This window comes from Aplidium turbinatum, chromosome 11 (assembly GCF_918807975.1).
Source record: "Aplidium turbinatum chromosome 11, kaAplTurb1.1, whole genome shotgun sequence".
Lineage (NCBI taxonomy): Eukaryota > Metazoa > Chordata > Ascidiacea > Aplousobranchia > Polyclinidae > Aplidium > Aplidium turbinatum.
The window spans coordinates 16,794,411-16,817,254 of NC_137482.1; the positions used below are offsets into that span (position 1 = coordinate 16,794,411).

Consider the following 22,844-nt stretch of genomic DNA (forward strand, 5'->3'; position numbering starts at 1 on the left):
GAAGTGCCCTTATTTATTTTCGCATACAGTAGTACATACGTACCTACCTTTAACCGTATCTGTTACTGGCGTAGACCTTATGGTCTCGCCCTGTGCTAATTCAGCAATTTCACATAGAAGCAGTGACGCTAGAAACCTGAGATTTCTTGACTTTTACTTTTTTTTCTTGCCCCAAATTTTAATCCCGATTATGTTGGTATCGGATAATTGTGAAGTTCACAATAAACCTTTTGTCACAGCCAGTTATAAAATGCAAGAAATTTCCTGATATTCAATAGCTTGATTGACAGTTTACTATTAGCGTGCGGTTTCATTTTGTGTCTGTCAGTCATAACACGCCGGCGCTAAAATTCCATTCTCTACCCAGGCAGCAAAATCCGTCATTTTTACATTGATTCAACGTCGATTTTGCTGTCTGGGCAGGGAGTTGGTGTTTGACGCGATATGAGTCATTATATGCTGGCAGACATCAATTATGAAGGTAATTTATTATTTGCGCAAATTGCTTTGTAGTGCAAAACGTGCATGGAATACTGTTTGCACAAAAACGGAAAAACAAAATTGATGAAATTCTGTGTTCTATGCAAGAGGACTTTCAAAATAAAATGTCAAATGAGAAATTTGATCAAGAAATGGCGAAAATAGGTCAAAAACCGAGTCTTTATCACCTTTTCTACCTAAAAATTTTAGGTTAGGCTAAAATACACAATCACGAATATATTTTGCGAAATAAATTGATTGAAGTGATAGATAAGGCTTTTTGACCAACGGCATACTTTTTCCTGTTGTTATTTGATATAAGCCGACGAAGTAATTAGCAATAAGAGAGACGTAGACCTGATGGTCTCGGCCAGTAACTCTTGACGCCAAAAGGAAGCAGTGACAGATACGGTTAAGTGTCTTGTTGATTGAGACACAGCTGCGTGCCTGGAGCAATATCTTTTCTAAGCGTTGTGCAGGTTCTCTCACCACTTGGCCATGCAGTCATAATGCAACTTATCCTCTGATCCAATTTTCAAAAGCTCAAATTTTTAGCAGTGTTTGAAATGTTTTGGTTTATGTTTTGCCCACTTCGTCAATAGTAGTCTTTCAAGTTATAAGAAATGATTGATTGATTGAATCTTTATCCTCGGACTGGGAAAGCTTCTTGCAGAGCTTAATCCTGGCAGTTTCGCATACTTGTAGACTGTAGAGGCTTTGAATCACTGACGCAGGCGGTCACCGAGATTGACGGAGTAAAGTTTTTGATCGTTGAAGTCTTGTTGCCGGGGAACCATTCCATCCATTAGATGCCGCTGAATGGAGAGCAGTCCTTAACGTGCGTTGCTCAAGCGCACACCCCGAGAGTCGAACCAGCGCCACTTGATCTTGAAGCTTCTTCGTTCCAGAAGTGAGGCGCTAACCAATTGAGCTATCGGGGCGGATTACTTTAATTTTAATTGTTGCATATATATATGTACAGTTACTATATTTTTGTCCCTTTCAGAACAAAAATGGCGAAGTGCGCAATAGTTGTAGTTGGCAATATAAACAAAAGTTACAAGGATTTTTCTGAAGAGCTTGTTGAGTTATGGAGACAGACATGCTTTGTTTCAGAAGATGGTATTTTTGTGGTTGGTCAGGATGGAAATCGATGTTCATCAATTGTTTCCCAAGTCCTGAGCTGTGGTGTAAATCGTATCAAGTCACATGAATACCCTCATGTTCATGCTTTATACGAGGTAAAACGGAATGTTGATCGCTTGAGTATTTCGTGTTGTCATATTGTGCTACCTGAGAGTATGAAGCAATGCTACAGTGATATCTGTGATGCATTATTTACTCCTGCTTACCACATTGTGTTTTGTACTTCTGATCATCTTACAACAAATTATACTGAAGTCGAGAATGTTGAAGAATCTATTGTTCGTTATTTAAGAGATATTCCTTCTGACGAAGTAAAAATATATCATTCAAAGTTGATCCCTTCTGTATTTTTGCATGGCTATACTTCTCGAGAGGGGGGCATATCCACTTACTCTGATCAGGCATCTTTAAACATGTGCTTTTCTTCTAAGAAGAAGGATGGGAAATTTGTGGTTACGGAAAACAGAAATCGTTTAGCTCGTGCTGCAAACTTTGATCCTGAAAAACTTTTTCTTGCTAAAGCAGTGCATGGAAAAGATGTATGGGTTTATGAAGATAAAGAACCAGAATCTTATGATGGAATTGTAACAAATACACCCGGAGTGGTCATTGCTGCACCAGGGGCAGATTGTAACATGCTGATATTGGTTGATCCAATTACAAAGTCATGTGGAGCTGCTCATGCTGGCTGGAAAGGAATTTTGAAAGGAATTGTTCAAAAAACTGTATCATCCATGATTCGGAAATATGGAACAAACCCTCAAGATTTAATTGTCACAGTTGGTCCGTCTTTGAGTGTTTGTTGTTGTGAGTTTGGTGTCGAACAATCAAAGCAATTTTCAAGCATTGATCAAAACTGTGTTGTTTGGAAAGAAAATTTGCCAAAACCATATTTGGATTTGCGACTTGCTGTCAATGTTCTTCTTGAACAACTTGGAGTAAAAACTCAAAACATTGATGATGGAAAGATATCAGAATCAACATTGGACATCTGTACCAAGTGTGATCCGGACAAGCGATTTTTTTCTTACAGACAAGTTGGTTCACAGTTTGGCAATCAAATTGGTTTTGTTGGGTTGAAAAATTAAACAAAATCTGATATGACAATGCAGAGCTTTCCTATTTGTTACAAGTGAATCACCATAATTGCTGTGCAATGCTGCATTTATGACTGACTATTTCATGTCTGCATGGTATTGACACACTTTTCTTAAAAACAAGGTAGGGTGATAATTTGATGTAGTGCCGGTATTCTATTGCTTCACTACTGACAAGAATTACATTTTGCTATATCAGTCTTGTAATCTATGTTAACAATTTTATTTCAGTAGTTTCAAGACATTCTTTATCATGTGTTATTTTCTGTGTAGTTTCACTTTTGCTTTTTTTGGCATTGTTTGTTGGAACTTTTTCTCTAGTAATTGAAAGTGCTTGAAAGTTGTATTGTAGGTACTACGTATTGATGGATATTTGTGTCATTATTGTAATTCTGCAATAAAACAATAGTATTATGTATAACTGCATTTATGTTGCGTAAACAAAATTTCAATACATGCAGCAGTTACAATGAAACATTACATTTAATGGATTAATGTTTTATAAACAATAATAAAAACGATAATCATAATTAAGCAATAATAATGTGCCAGACTGTGCCTGTTACTGTATAAATGCATTCTTGCAATGGTTAATATTACAAAAGCTGATATGGTGGAAATTTTATCTCAAGCATTATGGATTGAAAGATTTAAAACCATTGTTGCAATGTTAATGTACACTAAAAGTACATTAGTGTATATATTACGGTATTGGTTAAGCTGTTTCATCTTTCCTTTTTTATGCTATGTACTTTTTGCATGTATTATGTGAATAGTTTACTCAATGTCAACAAATTTGTAAGTGTAAACTGTGATGTGGCATTATGTAAGAAGCAAAATGTTTGATTTGATTTCTGCTTGCCTATTCTAGCAACATATTTTTGAAAGGTGTTTTTGTTTTTCTGATGTGCTAATTGCTGGAATGTTTTAAACAGGTTTGTTTTAGTTAGAAAATGTTTAAATCATCAGTTGATGAATTGGAAACTTTAACTGACCAACTGGGAAAAAAGACCAAAGAGCTGAGAAGATCATGTAACATCCCTGATAAATTCTATAAAGATCTCAGTGATTTATCTGAATCCTTCACCAAAGCAGTGAAAAAATTAAGTGAACTTTCTGAGGAGTACAGTGAGCATTTGTTTCATTGATATTACCATAAAAAGTTATTGTTGCAAGCAGTACGGTTGTCGGTAATATAGAGGTCTTTGTTATTGCTTACAATGTATTTGTGCAGAAAAGTTATTTTTTGCAATTTATTATAATACATTTTATACAGTATCAAAGATAGTGATCAATCAACTTAAAAACAAGGAAGTCATTCTAAAATTATATATGTAAATCTCCCAAAAGCAAGAAATTGATGAAATGAAGCCAAAAGATTATGCCTCCAGTGCTAGATTCGGGATTTGTATAAAAGGAGACCCTTAGTCTTATGCAAGCGAGTCAAAATCACAATGTGTTCATTCATGTGTGTTTTGTTTGTACAGCTTCTGATTGATTGTTATTTTTTTAAGAAAAAGTTTAGGCTACTCCTATGAAGACTCCTTTGCACAAGTTTTGCTTAGTCCCACTTTCACTTTACATATTTACTCTCAGATTCTTTTTTGCTGCAACTTTCTCCTGCTGATGTGGGACTTCCTGAGATATTAGATCAGCAAAAATTTGGCGGTGGAAGCTTTGGAGATGTCTACCAGTCAGAGTTAACCGGAGTTAAAGTAGCTGTCAAGTTGATGAAAGAAAAGAAGAGCTCAACAGAACAAGATCAGGCTGATTTTGAAAATGAGATCAGAAATCTGAGGTGAATGTTTGCACATGCAACTAAAATATTTTTTATGACTGTCACTTTTAAGTATTTCGTCTATGTAAGCCATTCTTACACAACTTGTAAAAGATTCTTGAAACTAACGTTTGGAATGTAAAATTCAAAATATAAAAGGTACCTGCTTAAAAACTATATATACTTGATCTTTTTGCCCCATGTCTTTTCCTAGCAAAAGAATGACAGGTAATGCTCCAAGCCGGTCAGCTCCATCAAACAAACTCCTTTACCTCGCTACTATCCAACCTGAAGTTTTACAAGCGTTTTTCTGCAGCATATCTCTAGCTAAACGCCAATCATTTTCTGTCATCGAAGACACTTCCTTTTCTTAGCATAACCTCATCTCCTCAGTTGAGATATTTGGTCATTGTGATACATCACCCACCTGTTTGGGATCAGGACATTTCGTCGCAGACAAGCTGACCGCAGTCGACCTGTCACAGGAACATCTCACCGCAAGATTATTTGACGCGAATTCTATTCTATCTTGCATTGCGCAGATATTTTTGTTTGCTAGTGTTCAATTCCCATTGGCTATTGTTTCAAGATGAGAATAAACGTTGGCACGGAAATAAGCTATAAGAAAACAATTGGCACGTCAGCGTGTTTGAGTTGGATGCCCTTTTGTCTACCATAAACTTTATGTTGATGTTAGTGATTCGACCAATATATCATAATCACAGCTTGCCGTGGCTTTTTTGTGTCGAGCTTGGAGATCTGGTGATTAATTAGAAAACAGCAATAAAGTAATCTTATAACTTTCAAATCCAATACCGGCTTGGTTGCTTATGTTTGTAAGATTGTACTGTAACAAAATTGTTGTTTACCGATTAAAATATAAAACCCGCCCCCAATGTACGGTAAACTGCACAAATGATGACAAAAAAACTTTATAAGATATTGTTTAGAATTGAATAAATATGGTATGTCATCAAACGCACACTAACCTTGGTTGTTCAGGCTAGTTTTATAAGTCAAATTGTTTCCTTATAACTTATTTACTCTACACAAAAGGTGCGTGACTTAAGTTTCCGTCAATTGTTATTCGACTTTTGACCCACGCAATGTACTGTAAAGTGATGTTTTATGGCCGCAGAATAGATAAAGTAGAATTCGCGTCAAGTAGTCTCGGGGTGAAATGTCTCCGTGACAGTTCGGCCGCGGTCAGTTGTCTCGCGTCAGGTCGACCGCGTCCGTGTGTTGCGTAGCCTACCCTACTTGTTAATCCGTACCAGTGTACCTTCATTTTACTTTTTTTTTTTTATTTAAGACTTTCTTTATACTGTAGCATACAATACATTGGCTGTGGCGATCAACTTTAACACCAGTCTCATTTTTACAAAACCGAGTGACGCTTTTTATTATTTCTTTAAGGTTGTTACGGCATGACAACATAGTTGCTTATCGAGGGAGCGGCACGTTTGAAAACAGACGATTTGTTGTCATGGAATTTATTAAGGTACTCCATGTGCACTGGAATCCAGGGCTGTGGAGTCGGGTGAAAAATATACTACTCCGACTCCTCGATTTGTAACTGGCCGACTCCAGCTTCAGTGTTGCCAGATTTTTTTTTAATTTTCTCATTTAACTTCACTTAAGTTGTGATTGAAATGGCGACTTTCACAAAATCTGACAAGAACAAAAATTTCCATTTTCTGATAAAGTTTTAGACTGCAAATATAAAACACAAGAAACAATAATTTGAAAAAAATGCAAACACAATTTTATTGTTCATCGTTTTGTATATACTCGGAGTCGGCCTTTTTTACAACTCCGATTCTGGACGCGCCAAAATCCCACTGAGTCCACAACTTCGACTCCACAGCTCTGCTAGAATCTTTACCAACAACTGTTAAAGTCACATTGACATTGTCACATATATGTTCACAGACTAAAAGGATTTGTAAGCCAGTGATAAATCTCACCACTGATATTCATGGAAAACAATTTGCAAACAAAATTTATTATGAAGCATACACTTACACAATCACCATCTTTTGCTGTGCCATTGCTGTTCAGCATGGTCACAGCGTTTTCACCTACCGATAACTCGAGTTTTATTGTTATTTGCAGGACACTCTTGCTGATTTCATAATATCTCGTTCTTCTGACGACAATAGCGGTCTCACAGCGTTCCTAACTTGGCATATCGCTGGTCAGATTGCAAAGGGGTTGGCCTTTCTTCATTTTCATGAGATCACTCATAGAGACATAAAGCCAGACAACGTCTTGGTAAGAAAACTGTTGAAAAGCAGAGGATTTTTGGCACATCAAGTTCGACATGTTGTACAGGCGGTGCCATACCTGCGGACCCCTGCTAGCGGAACAAAAGACAAGGGACAAATGGATGATGATAAAATGGTGCCAGACGTTTCATTCCGGTTTGCGTGCGAAGAAATTGTTTCTTATGCTTTTTTAGCTCATAGTTTACTGAGAGTGCAGCCGGTCGACTAATCGATGTTGAATGCACTTTGGCATTTGTGAAACTTTGCTTGTTGATCAGAAAGAATTCTTTATTTGTTTTCTTAGTACTGCTAATTTGCATTCATCAAATGCTGGCATTTGCACAACAATCTAACCTCTTAGTGTAATTTATTAAGTTAAGAATCGATTTCGCTATAGTAATAGCATCTTCAGCTAGCACATGTAAAAAAAGAAGAAAATTTGAAAAATACGTAAAACGAACAAATAAAGCAAACTCCGATGTTATCAACACGCATAAAAATTATATTTCAAATAGATGGTTACATAATATTAAAATCAAAACCTGCAAGCCTAAATCTTAACTGGTGTTCTCCCACGATTTCCAACAATATACTGGTGCAAAATTCAAGAAATACATTAACCTGATCATTTGTCTAGTAAATTACAACAGTTTAAGAAGGCAAATACAAAGAAAAAACGCAATTTAGTTTCAGTCCATTGTTGTAAGTTTATATCGATAAAGCGTCAATAAAGAATAAGTGTAAATGGGCATCCATCTAGTAAATTACAACAGCAATTTAATTTCAGTCCATTGCCATAAGCTTACATAGACAAAGCGTCAAAAAAGAATACGTTTAAATGGGCATAGTTGAAGAATCTACACCACAGGGGTCGGAGGTTGCTGATGACATGGGATTTAAGTGGTTCTTCTTCTTCAATTGCCTTGCCTGAACCAGGCATCGACGGCCTCAGATGAATAATTCGACCAAATGTTCCTATTATATGTTGCATGGATAATTGTTTCTGTTTTGTCGTTAAATTGTTCCAGATGTGTTTGTTTTTGTCTGCCAGGTGCCCGCTTTCCAAAAATTTTACCAGTTAAAGAGAGATGCTCCAGTTTTTGCTTTCTTATTACATGGCCGAGAAATTTATATTGTCTGGTTTTCATACTTTTTAACAGAGTTCTGGTTTGGTTCACTTGGTGTAGAATTTCTTTATTTGTTTTCTTTGCCAGCCATGAAATGCGTTGCATTCTACGGAAACACCACATTTCAAAAGCATTAATCTTTTCTGCCATTTTTGTTGAAATATTCCAGGTTTCAGAGTTGTAATGAAAAACAGGATAAATATAGCATTTTAAAACTCTAGATCTTGTTTTGAAAGAGATATTTTTATTGCAAAGAATTGGTTTCATTTGTTGAAAGCTTGTTTTTGCCTGGGCTGTTCTTATGTTGAGCTCTGTTTCGTCTCTTGCATCCCAATTCACCATAGTACCGAGGTATTTGAATTTTTGGACCTGTTTAAGAATTGTTCCATTAACTGATAAATTACAAATAGGAGTTTCGGTTGCTTTTTTCTTTGTTCTGACCATTGTTTCTGTTTTCTTTTTATTTAATTCCATGCCAAATATCTTGCTTTTCGTACACACAATATCTAATATGTTCTGCAGTTTTACGTCCGACTCGGCTATCAAAACGGTGTCGTCAGCATATCGTATGTGGTTAATGTTGTTTCCTCCAATACTAATACCTCTTTCATCTTCAATATGTCTTAAAATTATTTCGCTGTATAATGAGAAAAGGTCAGGTGATAGCACACAACCTTGTCTTACTCCTTTCTGAATGGGCGTGTAGTCACTGCAGTCATCATTTATCCTGATAGCAGCTGATTGTTCGTAATATAAATTTTGAATGATTCTTAGATCTTTGTCGTCTATTCCAATTCTGTCGAGCATGCATAACATTTCATTATGTTGAACTCTATCAAAAGCTTTTTTATAGTCGATGAAGCACAAGTACAGGTCTTTTTGCATTTCGATTGATCTTTGAGCGAGGTTTTTCAGAATGAAGACCGCATTCCTTGTTCCTTTATCAGGCATAAACCCATATTGGCATTCGTTTATTTCTGGGTGTAATTTGTTTCTAACTCTGTTCATGATGACTCTCAGCAGTAGTTTAATAATATGGGACATCAGACTAATTGTGCGATGTTCTTCGCATTCTCTTGTGCCTGGTTTCTTCGGGATTGTAATGAAAATAGATTTTGTCATATCAGTTGGAATTTCACCGGTGTCATATATTTTGTTGAAGAGTGCGTGGAGTACGTCAATGCCAATGTCATCTAGTACTTTTATCATTTCTGTGCTTATTTCATCTGGGCCTAATGCTTTGTTTGTTTTTGTTTTACTTAAAGCAAATGTTATTTCACTTTTTAAGATGGTTGGTCCTGAAAGTGGCTCAGAGAATTTAAACGGTTTTGTTGTTCTTTCTGGGTCCCCATATAACTCTTCAATGTATTCTTTCCATCTGTTAAGGATCTTGTCTTCTTCCAAAAGTATTTCACCTGATTTAGACTTTAAACACCCAGATTTGTGTATTGATTGGAATTTTCTTGTTATTGCTTTAATCTTTTGGTGTGCTTCACCTGGTGTGAAATTGTAGATTTTTTCAATAGTAGCACATTCGTTATTGAGAAAGTCTTCTTTTGATTCGTTGCAAGCCTTCTTTATTTTGTTGTTTAAGCGTTTATATTCTAAGTCATTCTTGTTCTTATATTTTCTTCTCTCTTTGATCATATCTAAAATTTCGGGTTTCATCCAGTTCTTATGCTTTGAAGCTTCAACCGTAGGAAAAACTTCAGCTGCTTTGATTAGAGAATGTTTAATCACGTTGAAGTCTTCCTCTGTTGATGTTGCGTTTTTGTTGTTGATTTTTGAGCTGATCATTTCATTTTGGAATTTTTGTTGATGTTCATTTCTTAGGCTAATATCCTTGCAGAAGTTCCAATCAATTTTTTGTTTCTTTTTAAGTTTCTTAACTTTTTGTAGTCTGAGTCTAAACTTGGCAACCAATAGGTTGTGATCGCTGTCGCAGTCGGCTGTAGGAATTGTGGAAGCATCTGTGATAGTATTTCGAAATTTTTGAAATGTCAGAATATAGTCAATTTGATGTCTCGTGTGATTATCAGGACTCTTCCAAGTCCAAAGTTTTTCAGGGTTTTTCATAAACCAGGTGTTGGCAATGTACAAGTTTTGTTCGTGACACCATTCAATCAATGTTGTGCCTCTTTCATTCATGGATCCTAAACCGTTGTTTCCAGTTGTTTTTCCATGAGCAATATTTCCGACCTTAGCATTGAAGTCACCCATTATAATTGGTATTTCGTTGTGTTTACAGTTTTGTAGAGCTCTTTCAATGTCGCCGTAAAATGTGGTAATTTCTTCATCACAAGCAGTACTTGTTGGCGCATATACTTGTATTAGACTAATGTCTTGTTGTAAGTTCTTTAGTTTTACGAGAAGAACGCGGTCTGAAATTGCCCAGAACCCAGACAAATTAGCACAAACTTTGGGATGTAGTATTATTCCAACTCCATTAGAGTGTTTTTGATTTCCTGAGTAAATTACATTGTAACCATTCTTCTTTATTTGCCCACTATCGTTCCAACGCATTTCAGCCAAACCAAGAATGCTGATCTTCAATCTCTCAATTTCCTCAATGATATTATCAAGTTTTCCTTTTTGGTAAAGTGTTCTAACGTTCCATGTTCCAATTTTCAATGTTTTGTTTTTCCATTTTTTTCTGAGTTTCTTTTTCATTTGTTGCTGTGTTGTTTGTGGGGCAGTAGCATTGTGACGATCTGGTCCAGCCTGCCCACAAACTGGAGTCCTACCGAGCGAGGAACCTCCCAAAGGGATTGTTCCCTTTACGCTGTTCTTGTTATACTTTATCTTTGTAATATTCATGAGGTATGTTGAGCCATGATTTGACTAGCACAGGCCATTGCTAGTGCCAGAGCTCCGTTGGCCTACTAGGACTTTGCCCCAGCGTTTCCCGATCCTTACTGCGAGGAAGTGGAGTTGGTCTTCAAGGATCAATTGGTCGAATCAATTTCTGTATGTTTATGGTGGCTTTGATTGTATGTAACCATTTATCTTCAGCGATGTCTAAATAATGTTTGCTGGGTTGTTCGGCGAAAGTAACGACAAAGCAGTCTGCCAGAGCTGGTTTCTTTTTGAGTTCAATATTGTGGAGTTTCGCATAATGTTTCAATAATGCTGCTTTGTCACCGGATTTATCAAAGTAATTAAAACTGTTCCAAATAGATCTATGTGTGGCCCAACGTGTGGAAAATTTTGTCATGGTTTGTCCTACATAGTGTTCGTGACATATGGTGCACGTTGCAATGTATATCCCGTAATTTTGGCAAGTTAATTTTTGTTTGAGACTGTATGTTTTGTTGAGTTTACATTTAATAGAGGTGCATTCTTTTACCATAGGCTTATGCGCTCCATGGTTACCACACAGTGCACATTTGCCGCATGGTTTGAAGTAGCCATTGGTTGGTGTTACTGTATTCAGGGCAATTTTTTTGTATTTTGTGAGTAAATTTCCCAGCGTGCTTGGCTTTTTATATGTCATCATTTGATTGGGCTGTAGTTTTTTCTCTGCGTTGGTGGTCTTGAGTAAATTAGGAAAAGATGTAGGCCAGATTACTCTGTGGGCTTTGGTTGCATTTTTTTCTGTGGGTTTAGGTATCCGTTCTGTCCATTTTTCAGCAAGTTGAATTTTTTCTTTGATAAGTTTTTGGGGAAAATTTGATTTCAAAGCCTTGTTTTTAAGATGTTCAAGTGCTGCAGTGTAGTCGTGTTGTGTTTCATTCAATCTCCTGAGTCGTAATGCTTCTCCATGTATGATTGCCTTGAATGTAGATGTGGGGTGATGTGATTTACCATTGAGGTACAAGCGATCAATAGCTGTTTCTTTGGTGTAGTTGGTGGTCACAAATTTAAAGTTCGAAGTTTTGCAAGTGCGGTGGTTAACATCTAGAAACTCAACATTTTTATCAGTTTGGGAGGTGTTGATTTCTCTGAAAGTAAGTTCCAAGTCGTGATTTTGAAATGCTGTAATTAAGCTGTATAGCGACCAAAGTTATAGTTACAGGAAAGCATCTAACCATGGCTATAAATTACAATTACAAATTTTTGAGACACCAAACTTGTTTCTGACTTTGTTGTACTTGTTAAAAGGTGTATTATAAATAAATTTATGAATAATCCATTTTTGTGTTTCTTCTACTTCTAGCTTGACACTGCACCAATACATCCCGTGGCTAAACTGTGCGACTTTGGACTTTCGCAAAAAAAGCGAACTGGCAACTCAAACAAAAACGTAAGTTGATTACAAAGTTTGACCGATGGTGGCTAGGTAGTTACGGTTGGTAGCGCTGCAAGACATGGAAATGACATGTTTCATTCAGCACTATGACTGTTGCAGCAATACAATTGTAAACTGTATTTGTAATATCACAAGCGAGATTTACTTGGCAATTCTATGCAGCCCGGGCATGTGCGGTTCAACCCAAAAGCGAAAGATGAAGAACAAGGAGCTGTGAAAATGAAAACCCAAAAGAAGGTAACGGATTAACTAGTTTTTGGTAGATTTAAGGTCACGTGAGCGAACTCAACTGTTGAGACTAAAGTTGTTACTTTGAAGTATGTTGCTTTTTTGGAAGCTAGTAAATTTACGATTTTCTGTGCTTGGTTGGTGTCAGGATGAAGACATTGCACAGATGAAGACCCAGAGCGCTCCTCCTCAACTGATTGGGAACGAAGACTCGGATATTAGCTTTGAAAGAGCTAAGAAAGTGGACGTGTTTGGATTTGGCTTGGTAGTCCTGGCAACAAGGACCGGAAAGAAACCTTGGCAATTCCACAACACGCATGAGCTCGAAAGGAGCGGTGAGCACTCGGCTATTAGCCTTAGGTTACTTCTAGTGATGGGTCTGCTACTATTCGGCGAGTGCCCTATTCGGCGAGAGCTCTTTTCGGCGAGTTTCCTATTCGGCAATTTTTTGAATTTTTTTTTTAAATTATCGGGTATCGTAGCCGAATTATCATTGCTGCTTTTACATCGTTTTAACGTCGCTAAACGTTGAAATAAAACCCTAACCTCTAACCCCAACCCTTACCCCTAATCTCTAACCCCTAACCCTAAAACGGCAATGATAATTAGGCTACGGTACCCAATAATTTAAAAAAAAATAATTAAAAAATCGCCGAATAGGGCACTCGCCGAATCGGACTCGCCGAAACGGGCCATTCCGTCTAGTGATAGATGGAACAAACTCTGGCCATTTTTTTTCAACTCCGGCTTCGGATCGGAGGTGTGTGTGTAGCTGTTTCATGACCTTGGATAACTCAAATTGTTGTATAATTGTGGTGTTGTAATAATGCAGGAATACACATGTTGCCTGTAACATTGTCATTGGTCGGAAATATAAGATTGAAAACGGAATCAAGGAAGTCAGTCAAAAATCTTCAATATTTTAAACAATGATTCATCCGGTTTATAGAAAACATTGCCAAATTTGAAATCTACCCAAAAGTTTACTCCAAAATGGACTCTTTTAAAGGACCCTAAATGTTGTCACCAGGCACCTTCTAGAGCGCTTGATGAGACAGGTACACCATAGCGCATTGATTATATGAGGTGCTGAAGTAGATATTACTAAAAGCCGGAAGCTCCGGCCGGAGTTACAATCATCTAGCCAGTACATCCGGCCCCCTGTTAAAATGTTGCCTCAGGTGCATCACTAGTTACTTTGTAAGTTTTTTTCCTGTTTCCCATGTACAGTCGCAAGAAAACGTGCCAAATTTATGAAATGTTGTTTTTGGAAATAATTTGTTACAAATGTTTCGACGCCGCGTGAAGTATGCCTTTGATCTAGACTTTACGAAACTCTTTGTTATTTAAGTAATTGAGTGTAAGGCGCCTTGTTGGTAATTGTAATTAATTATCAAAGCAATTGAGCTTATGTCACGTAAACTTTTCTCAAAAACTTTATCTAAAGTTGCTGCAATGCTGCATACTCTTGAGTAATCCACTTGAACATAAGGTTTCAAGTTGTGCCCATAATCTGAGCATTTTAGGACATTGTTTGAAGCAATAAATGCTAATAAAAAACATCAAATGTTCATGGGTATGTTATAAACCTCATAACTTTGTTTGCATACTAACCCTGTTCTTCCTTTTAGAAATTTCCGAAAGGGTTGTTTACCAAACAACGAAGTCCTGGTACATTCGCGACATCAAAATTGCCGATGTTGCCTTTGGGAACAAACTTGGAGAGCTGGTCAAGGCTTGCTGTGCTTCGTCCTCTGCCAGGCCAAGCTTTGATGACATCATGAAGAAATACTTCGCTGCGGAGAATCCTTATAAAATGAAAGAAACAAAAGGAGAATTCTTTACCTGTGGATTTCTGAAGAATACGAACATATTTGTTGTCGACTCAGTTGATGTAGAGGTGATTTGAATTTTTATTTTTCAACCCATTAGAAAGTGTTATCAGATATCTGAGTGCTGATGCTGAGGGAGTGAGTGAAATGTTGTATTTAAAAAGACTTAGACGAATAAACGATTTGTTTTCCTTATATTCTATAAAAAGAAGTCTCATCTTAATTTATCCGCATAATGTTTACTTAAAATAGTGTCATGGCCTGGGTCTTGTTTTCACCACATGAATGTTGATGCAAAACCGGTCTATGCCCGTTTATGAGCTTTTCTATCTGCGGCAGGGTTGCCAGATGTTTTTAAAATTTCCAGCCCAAAAGCAATTTCAAACTAGCCCAAAATAGCCCAATATTGTTGCTTGTATAAACTATCCCAAAATTAGAAGAATTCGTTCACAAAATCAGTCCAAATTGACGAAACACAATCAATCATCAAAGATCTTATTTCTCACACTTAAAAAAACACCTAAACAGCAAGGCACAGTCCTAAATGTGCAATAATGCAAGATACAATAAGGATTTAAAATTAATTGTATCAAGAAACAACAAAAACGTTGCCCAAAAAAAACAATGATGAAGAGAACATTGAAACTATTTTTTCATTCTGTTTACTTCTGCCTAATTGCTTGTACCACTAAATGATTGTTCAACAGATTAGTTGCTGGAATATTATGTTGTTTGATGCTACCTTCGAGTCTTCGACCTTTGTATTAAATACTGTAAAAGTACACATAAATGCAACGATTTACACTCAAACTAACACATTCAATTGTTACACTTTGGAAATCACATCAGCAGTTCAAAAACAGTGTCTGCATTAGTTTCTAAATCACTAGTGTTAGCTTGGAAGTCGCTTTCAATGGTGTACATATCCGAGGTAAACAAACAATACATGGCTCGTGTCGGTTGAAATTTGTTGCAACAAACACCACAACGAGCCATGTAACCCCAAATACCCCAATGCGTTCCACTGCTGCATTGCTGAAGGGCAATGGAAGCAGGGAGAGAACAAATTGTGCCACTCTGGTAGTAGACAGTAAGACAGAGCACTGGGATCAGGTAATAATTAATAGATCAAACAAGCAGCCATACCATTCCTCCTTCACAGTGCCGGATTAACTATAGTAGCAGATGTAGCAGGTGCTACGGGCCCCGCGCTTCACAAGGCCCGCGCTTGGTGAGCAAAACATTTTTTTTTGCAAAAAAGCTGTCGAACATAGTTGGTAAGTAATTTTTGGCTTGCAAACTGGAATGGCATGGGAGAATATTATAGTTGTAGGATTAAATTACTTAGTCCCAACGTCTTATCCCTTCCTAATTATTGTAAACTTTAAAAACTGGTAATTTCCGCTGGAGGCAACTGCCTGTTCTGATCAACCTTCTATACAACATCTAACTACAGTATTTCACTTCGATTAAAGAAAACAACATTGACACCACGTTTCCTAACTGACAATTTGTTATGCATTTATCTATGTATGATGGTATACTAATTGTAGGCTACAGGAAAGAGATCATTTTCAAAATTGAAATTGATTAAAAACTAGCCTATCTGCGAAACACGATGGGGCAAGAGCGGCTACACTATAATCAAAAAGTATCAAATCTATAAAATATTCAATTACTTCCCAGTCATTATCTGTACATCAAATCAATCTGCTACAGGCCCGGCACTTGTTTAATCCGGCACTGCTCCTTTACGTGACGTTTTCGTCACTTTTCCGCTAAGGCCCTACGTAATCCAGTTTAACAGAAAAAAGTTTACCTAAAATTCACTCTGATTCATTCACTGTAAAGCGAAATTTATAGAATTTTATTGAAAACTGTTGTGATTTTTTGCTATTTTATGCTTAATATTGCTCCAAAAACAAGCCCAAAAACCCGCAGTAAAAAACAAAAACAAGCCCAAAAACTCGCAACCCGCGACTACTCAATTTTTCCCGCAACTCTTCAACCAAACTAGCCCAATTCCGCGGGAAAACCGCGGACCTGGCAACCTTGATCTGCGGTTCTGATGTGAGATCAGCATTGTGCAATAGATGCTCACGAAATTCTCATCAGTATTTCTTTTGATTTCATGCCCGAAGGGATTTGTTCACAGGGGGAAGCACCAGGACAACCAACCTACTCTCCGGAGAACTTGCTATGCGAAGTGGACGTCAATCCCAATGAACCGTTTGTGTACGTATGCGTAGTAGCTTTTCTTTGACTGAAACTAGTGTTGCGTACGTTGAAACTTGTAAATATTTGAATATATTGCAAAGGTCAAGACGCAGGTAATCAGATTTTGTGCACAGAGTGACTAAACGACTCAGGACGTTACCCTTATTGCTGTGGGTAGGGCCGGCGGCACAAATTCCATCCAGTGCAACTTTTGCCTCCTCTGGGTTCACAAAAAGTTCAGTAGCCTAAGCGGACTCAAACTGAAACCCGACCCAACCTTTAAGTGTAAAAGATGTACAGGAGAAGCTTGGCCCATAGAGGGTAGAACCATCACTGACATCCAAATAGATGCTAAGTTAAAAGTGGTAGACGCATTCTCTTACTTAGGTGACATGCTCAGTGGAGGTACCGATCTCAGCTCCACCACTAAAGTGAAGACAGCCTGGGCTAAATTTAAACTAATACTGCCCAATGCCCATACTCACGGACAAAGATACCCCCTTCTCAGTAAAGGCACGGTCTGCAACAGGGCTACTCAACTAATGTTAGCAAAGGTCCGTTTTGACAAAGTTGAATATTTTTGCGGTCCGGTGAATATTTCATATGCAACCACGAAAATTAAACAACCAGTAGCCTAACACCGAAACACTTTTCAGGTAGTATGTAACACGACTTGGATTTTTGTCTGACACAAACAAAGAAATAAAAAAGGAAAAAATGTTTTGTGTTTCTTTGTGATGTAGCTGTGTGGATTGCACATCAGAGAAGACGGCAAAGCATTGGGGGCCTGGGGGGTCTGGAGGTGAAGCCCACAGCTTCTTGGATAATCACAAAAAAATGCTTTTCCCTAATGGAAATCTGTTTAAAGAGCCCCTGAAACGTGGCAATGAGGTAATTCTTCCAGAAGCCCGAGGTCCACCTTCAACACCCAGAAGGTCCGGATTCGGACCGCGGTCCGCCAGTTGAGTAGCCCTGGTCTACAACCTGTGTCATGAGTGTGATGTTGTTTGCAAGCGAATGCTGGACTATGACAAAAAAGGTACTTGATAGAATGAAACGAAATGACCACGCAATGATGCTATGGATCTGCAACATCAAACCACAAGAGATCCAGTGCACCAGCTTAGGCACACTACTTGCTAGGCTGGGCTTGCCAAAGATCGAGGATGTCCTTCGCTTTAACCTTCTCGGGTTTGAATATGTTGAAAGGAGCAGCGGATGGATCAGTGCCGAGATGTGCCAGTTCCCAGCACAAAGCGGGCTGATACAATACTGTAAATGATGACAGAAAGCAGTGGTAGATGACCAACCTAGCCTCCTAGATCGTGATGAGTAGAGATTGAGTATGTGCCTTGTCAAACCCCGTTCTACCCCGACTCCGGGAAGCAACTTTCCAAAAGGTACCATTAAAAAATCCCCTTTGAACTTTGTTTGGTAATCACAGAAGAATAAAGAGCAATAGCAGTGGTGGAAATCAAACCCAGGTCAATGAAATGACTACCATCGCCCTAACCCTCTGCGCCAAATCAGCCACTGGCAAACCAATGACTTAATTTAGCTAGCATTTACGTTTTCCTTTGTTACTCAAAGGGGATTTTTTAATGGTACCTTTTGGAAAGTTGCCTCCGGGAAGTGAGACGTAAAACGGGAACAAGAAGAGGGTATGGCATCCCCATTGTTCTGCGCGTGTATATTGTAGGTTGTGCCGAAGTGCTTTGCGGAAGTTCTCCCCAAGACTGGGTGGCTTTGCCTTGTCAAACCAACAAGCGCAAATGTGCTCTGGTGTAGTATGTGTTGTTTTTTTCAATCACTATTATTTGTGACATCAGTGCACTTTAGGTGAAGTGACGTTACTCTAGCGTAGTAAGCAGGGCTGTGGATTCGGGCGAAAAATATGCGACTCCGCCTCCTCGGTTTATACAGTAAATGGCCGACTTCGGCTTCAGTCTTGCCAGATTTTTTTTTTTTTTTTCTTAATTTTTTTAAATTTAATTTTAATTTAAGGTTTGTTTTAACGATTCAGCACCTCGAAGAAAAGCATCACCTACTTTGTGTAATGCTGTGTTTTCAATGCAGGCCGAAAGACAAAGTTCTTCTGAAGCAGTTTAGGGATAATTACAAGAAGTATGTCGCCAAGTCGAAACCGCCTAACCGAGAAATTGACGACAATCCTACAATCGCCCTCAAGGAAATTACAACCGATCGTGCGGGGGAGGACGAAGCACAGAGAATCCGTTTGAAGTAGGTTGAACGTTAGTTTAAACTGATTTTCATTTTTCCAATGTCACAACCGTCATGGCATATTCGTACATCTCCATCAAAGCCTGGATCTCCCTTAAGTGTATTGTAAAGATCAAGAGTGTTTCTAAAGGTTTACAGAGTGTTTTCATGCCAATGAATTGCAATTTCAGAAATGCATTAGCGTTGTTGTACACTGTACAGTATTTTGTGAAGCAAAGAAATGCATATTTGGGCACTGATTACATTATATAATCTGCTGCAACTAACTAAACGGCTGAGTATTAGCAAACCGGAAAAATGGAAACAATCTTGTGATAAGATTACTATTCTTGTAAAGTGATGATCCTGTTTTCACAGGTTTGTTCAGTCTACTTATTGCAAGCACAGGGCTATGAGAGACATTTGGAGAAGTTTCGATGAGACGGAGAAGATCAGAGAAGTCCCTTGCAAGAGCGAAGTGCACAAGCTATACAGCACGTCGTTTGGCCTCCATGTTGCGCTTCTGACCAAGGAGAAGGACGGCAAAAAGATGTTTGTGTTTACTCAAAGAGCTATCAAAGCTGGTACGAGATGGCATCTTACTCAGTTCACTCGCTTTTCTTTCGAGTCTTGATTGATTGTTTAGTCATAAACTGATACATTTTTACAGCAGCGGTTTGTTAAACGGCTCAACATTCTGTGCCAGGGGTAAGGTGTTGGGGAGGGCACACAATGTTTGCGGCTCACGGGCACTTTGTCGAGCTCGGCTTGCAATCCCACTTCACCATCAATAGATTTGATGCGACAACCACATTGGTTTGATGTTTTCTAATTCTTGTTTACCAAACTTGGGCAGGAAAGAAGATTTTGAGCGTTAAAATTGGTTTTGTAATTTCTTAATCCTTGCTTGTATTAACTTTTCCTTCCCTTTTTTAGGCATTGCCAGCCCTGGAGCGTACACTTGTGGCGCAGTTGAAAGCTGTTCTATTTTGGATTACGTCACAAACGATGGAAAAAAAGCAAAGGTTTCCCTTCAGAAGACGGCAGCTCGTGGTCTCAGTGAGGTGAAGATATAACTTGGAACAACAAATCTGATTCGCTCATGCATTTTGCAGTGGTAAAAATTAGATTTTTTTAAAATTCTAATTAAAAAATCCAAAAGGGAGGTTAGGGGAGAATGTGTAAAGATGCCTGCTCTGTTATGAAATTTCATTACCTGCACAGGAGCTGGGACTTCCCCTGAATGAAGATGACATGAAAGCGATTCACCTGAACACGGTCTATCTTAAATTTGACAACCACGAGTGGGGAATGTGCGGATTTGTTGATCTCACCGATCCACGGGTGAGCGAGCTCTAACAATTTCCTGTCAGATCACTTACGGTCGTCGGTCAAACTTAATGTTTCCTTCCTTGAACTAGTTTGATTCAATTATTTATGTCTCCTCAATTACTCCTATACGTCTCATCGTAAATTTTCATGTTTTAACGTAAAAGATTTTTAGTCTCTGAGTCATAAATTGCGTCAGCCTCACAACATTGAACCATCTCGTTGTTTGCTCTCTTAGCAAAATTGTTTTGTTTTATTTTATGTCGGCAAATGTTTAAATGATGTAAAAAAGACAAGTTTAGTAGGTGGGTATTTGATAATCATACGAGTGTTTTGTCACTGGCCATTTACGTTGCACAGCTCTTAACTTGACTTTGCAAAATGATGTAATAATGACGATTTAAGAAGCATTGAAAGGTCTTCACGTTTGGAAATAATAATTGTAGCAGGGTTTCTCGTTATTTGGCATTGCGTTCAGTCAGGAATAGAATTGGTGTGTAGCCTATAACTGTATAGTGTATAGTGTATTATGTTTCAACAAGGTCTCCAATCTCCATTGATTATGTCGAGACTCCCCGTTTTTCTACCATGCCGTGACGATGTACATTTCCTTTACATTCATGTTTGCCTTTTTCCCGCCCAATGTGTTTTTATTTTAGCAATTTGATTGTTTTAAGGATTTTTTAGTTAGGGGATAATGGTTTTCATTAGTTGGAAGGCTCATGTGCTTTCTTAACCGATTGTGTTTTTTTGTCAAAATTTAAACTTTTTGAAAGAAAATTTATGTCGAATTTGTCCGTTAGATTTGTGAAGAAAACCAGTTCAGCTATGATCGGCTGAAGACGGCGTTCACCAGCGGACCTAAAGACAAATTCGAGCATTCCCGCATCGTGGGCGTGGAGTTCAATTTGAGCATCATGGTCTCTTGGATTCGAGAACATCACAGAGAGATGGCAAGCTCTGCAAAGATAGCTGTTGTCAAAGTCTTGCAAGCTTACTTTGGCACTGCTGCTGTCACAAAGGAATTTGAAAAGTTTGAATGAGATACATAATATGAGCGACTGACAGTAAGCCTTTTATGTTTGAGGCAGTGGTATAGCAATATTTTAAGAAGCAACATCGATATAAAATGTTTGTATTTCATTAAAATTGCCAATGTTCTGTGAATTGAGGGTTTTACGACTGCAACTTTTAGCTTTATGTCGAAACTTATCTTTCACTGACTATTTGTATACAAGCACTTGCTTACAAGAGTCGCATCTATGTTTCCATCGTTTTCAAATATGTGAACCATCATCACGATTTAATTTTTCAAGCCACAAGACTGTGGTGGTTCAACAAACGATGACATTCCATTGTTGATTCCCATTTATAGCTTGATACTTTGTGGGGACTATTGGCGACTTCTATAGTCGTTTTCTTTTAGTTTGTCCTATTAGAATCTCTTTCTGAATCGTGCCGAAATTGTAAATTTTTTCATGCTTCGCTCCTGATGTAATCAATTTATGCAAACGAAAAGCTGAGTAACTGATTCCTGCCAAGCAAGGAGCTGTTTGAATATCATGTGATTCTATTTTCCTGCTTTTTTCGCTCTCTTAATTATGACATCTATCTATGCGACGATTCTGAAAGTCCCTCAAAGGGTATAGCAGTTTAATGGCCCTTGAAACTTTCTTAAGTTGTTGCGCTGTTCATATTCCAAGGCGGCTTTCTAATTAATGTTCGTCTTTTTAAGCCAATTTAGAGCAATTTTAAACCAGTTTAAGCCTTTTCAAGCTTAACTTATGCCACAGTATTCGAAGTTGAACTTTTGTAAGCATCGCAACGCTCTACCATTGAACTTTTAAAATTACAACGATAAAATCGTTTTCGAAATGTTTCTCAATCAAAAGAAATTTACAATCAGATTTGAATAGTTTTCAAAGAAATTGTGAATTTAAAACGAGACTTTTTTTTGCAACTATCAAACATTGTCGGTCCCCTGCATTCAAAAAGCTTAACCAAGTAGGCTCAGCCCCGGATTTAGAGGGGGCAGAGGGTGCAGTTGCCCCGGGCCCCCTTTTTGAAGGACCCCCCGACGTGGAAAAATGTGATTTTGTGTTATTATTATTTTTTCTCAGCCTTTGAAGTTTCTGCAAAATGCCTCCTTTTTCTTAAGGTGGTGACTGAGCTTGGCGTAAAGGCATTAGCGGTGTGGGTGACTTTGATTGATTGAATCTTTATCCTCGGACTGGAAAAGCTTCTTGCAGAGCTTAATCCTGGCAGTTTTGCATACTTGTGGAAGAGGCTTTTGGATCACTGATGCAGGCCCGGTCACCGAGATTGACAGAGTGAAGTTTCCGATTGTTGAAGTCTTGTCGCCGGGGAATTATTCCATCCATTAAATGCTAACCCGGCCCTGAGTAGGCTACCATTTCCGCAAGAGAACAACATTTGGGGGTGCGAACAAAGTTTGCCCAACTTTTGTCTTTGCAAATATATCATATTTTTAAAAACGCAGCAATTTACGATTTTTCCCAAATTCGCGATGTTTTTCTTTTGTAGTGGGGAGCAACTTCCCCCCTGCACCCCTGTTTCTTACGGCTGTGCCAAGTACTGTACCACAATTTCTTTCCACGCATTGTTCAATTTTTATTGTCCACATTTCTGCTTAACCATTTCCACAAATAAACATGATGCTTTGAAACATTATTCTATTTTTGATATTCTGTTTGATTTCCTGCCTCATTGCAAATATCGCAACACCCCCTCCCTTTGCAAGCGAAGGATCTCAACTAGGAATTGACCTAGAGAAATTACGATAGGTCAACTAGGAGTTCAATCAAACAATGTGTTTGTTCACATTCTCATGAGTGAATATCAAACCGCTATATTA

General features: G+C 38.1%; 2 protein-coding genes across 2 annotated transcripts; both read left to right on the forward strand.

The window, feature by feature from the left end:
* The first annotated feature begins 1,490 nt into the window (after positions 1-1,490).
* On the forward strand, positions 1,491-3,657 carry LOC145779295 (purine nucleoside phosphorylase LACC1-like). The gene has a single exon (XM_082590838.1). The coding sequence runs from the start codon at positions 1,494-1,496 to the stop codon at positions 2,712-2,714; it is 1,221 nt and encodes a 406-aa protein (XP_082446964.1). The 5' UTR covers positions 1,491-1,493; the 3' UTR covers positions 2,715-3,657.
* Positions 3,658-3,663: 6 nt separating this feature from the next.
* LOC145779294 (uncharacterized) lies at positions 3,664-22,660 on the forward strand. Its single transcript, XM_082590837.1, has 14 exons — positions 3,664-3,851; positions 4,320-4,521; positions 5,917-6,001; positions 6,616-6,774; positions 12,051-12,137; positions 12,306-12,380; positions 12,520-12,706; positions 14,003-14,271; positions 16,359-16,438; positions 18,497-18,661; positions 19,019-19,224; positions 19,577-19,704; positions 19,865-19,984; positions 20,773-22,660. Exons 1-14 carry the CDS (start codon positions 3,677-3,679, stop codon positions 21,010-21,012), a joined length of 2,178 nt encoding a protein of 725 aa, XP_082446963.1. The 5' UTR covers positions 3,664-3,676; the 3' UTR covers positions 21,013-22,660.
* Positions 22,661-22,844: the final 184 nt, after the last annotated feature.

Bases quoted from the DNA above. Each gene is read 5' to 3' on its own strand.
- LOC145779295 (XM_082590838.1), top strand. From the start codon at position 1,494: ATGGCGAAGTGCGCAATAGTTGTAGTTGGCAATATAAACAAAAGTTAC.
- LOC145779294 (XM_082590837.1), top strand. From the start codon at position 3,677: ATGTTTAAATCATCAGTTGATGAATTGGAAACTTTAACTGACCAACTG. The intron at 6,002-6,615 runs GTACTCCATGTG...TGTTATTTGCAG, and splicing joins TTGTCATGGAATTTATTAAG to GACACTCTTGCTGATTTCAT. The intron at 12,381-12,519 runs GTAACGGATTAA...GGTTGGTGTCAG, and splicing joins AAATGAAAACCCAAAAGAAG to GATGAAGACATTGCACAGAT.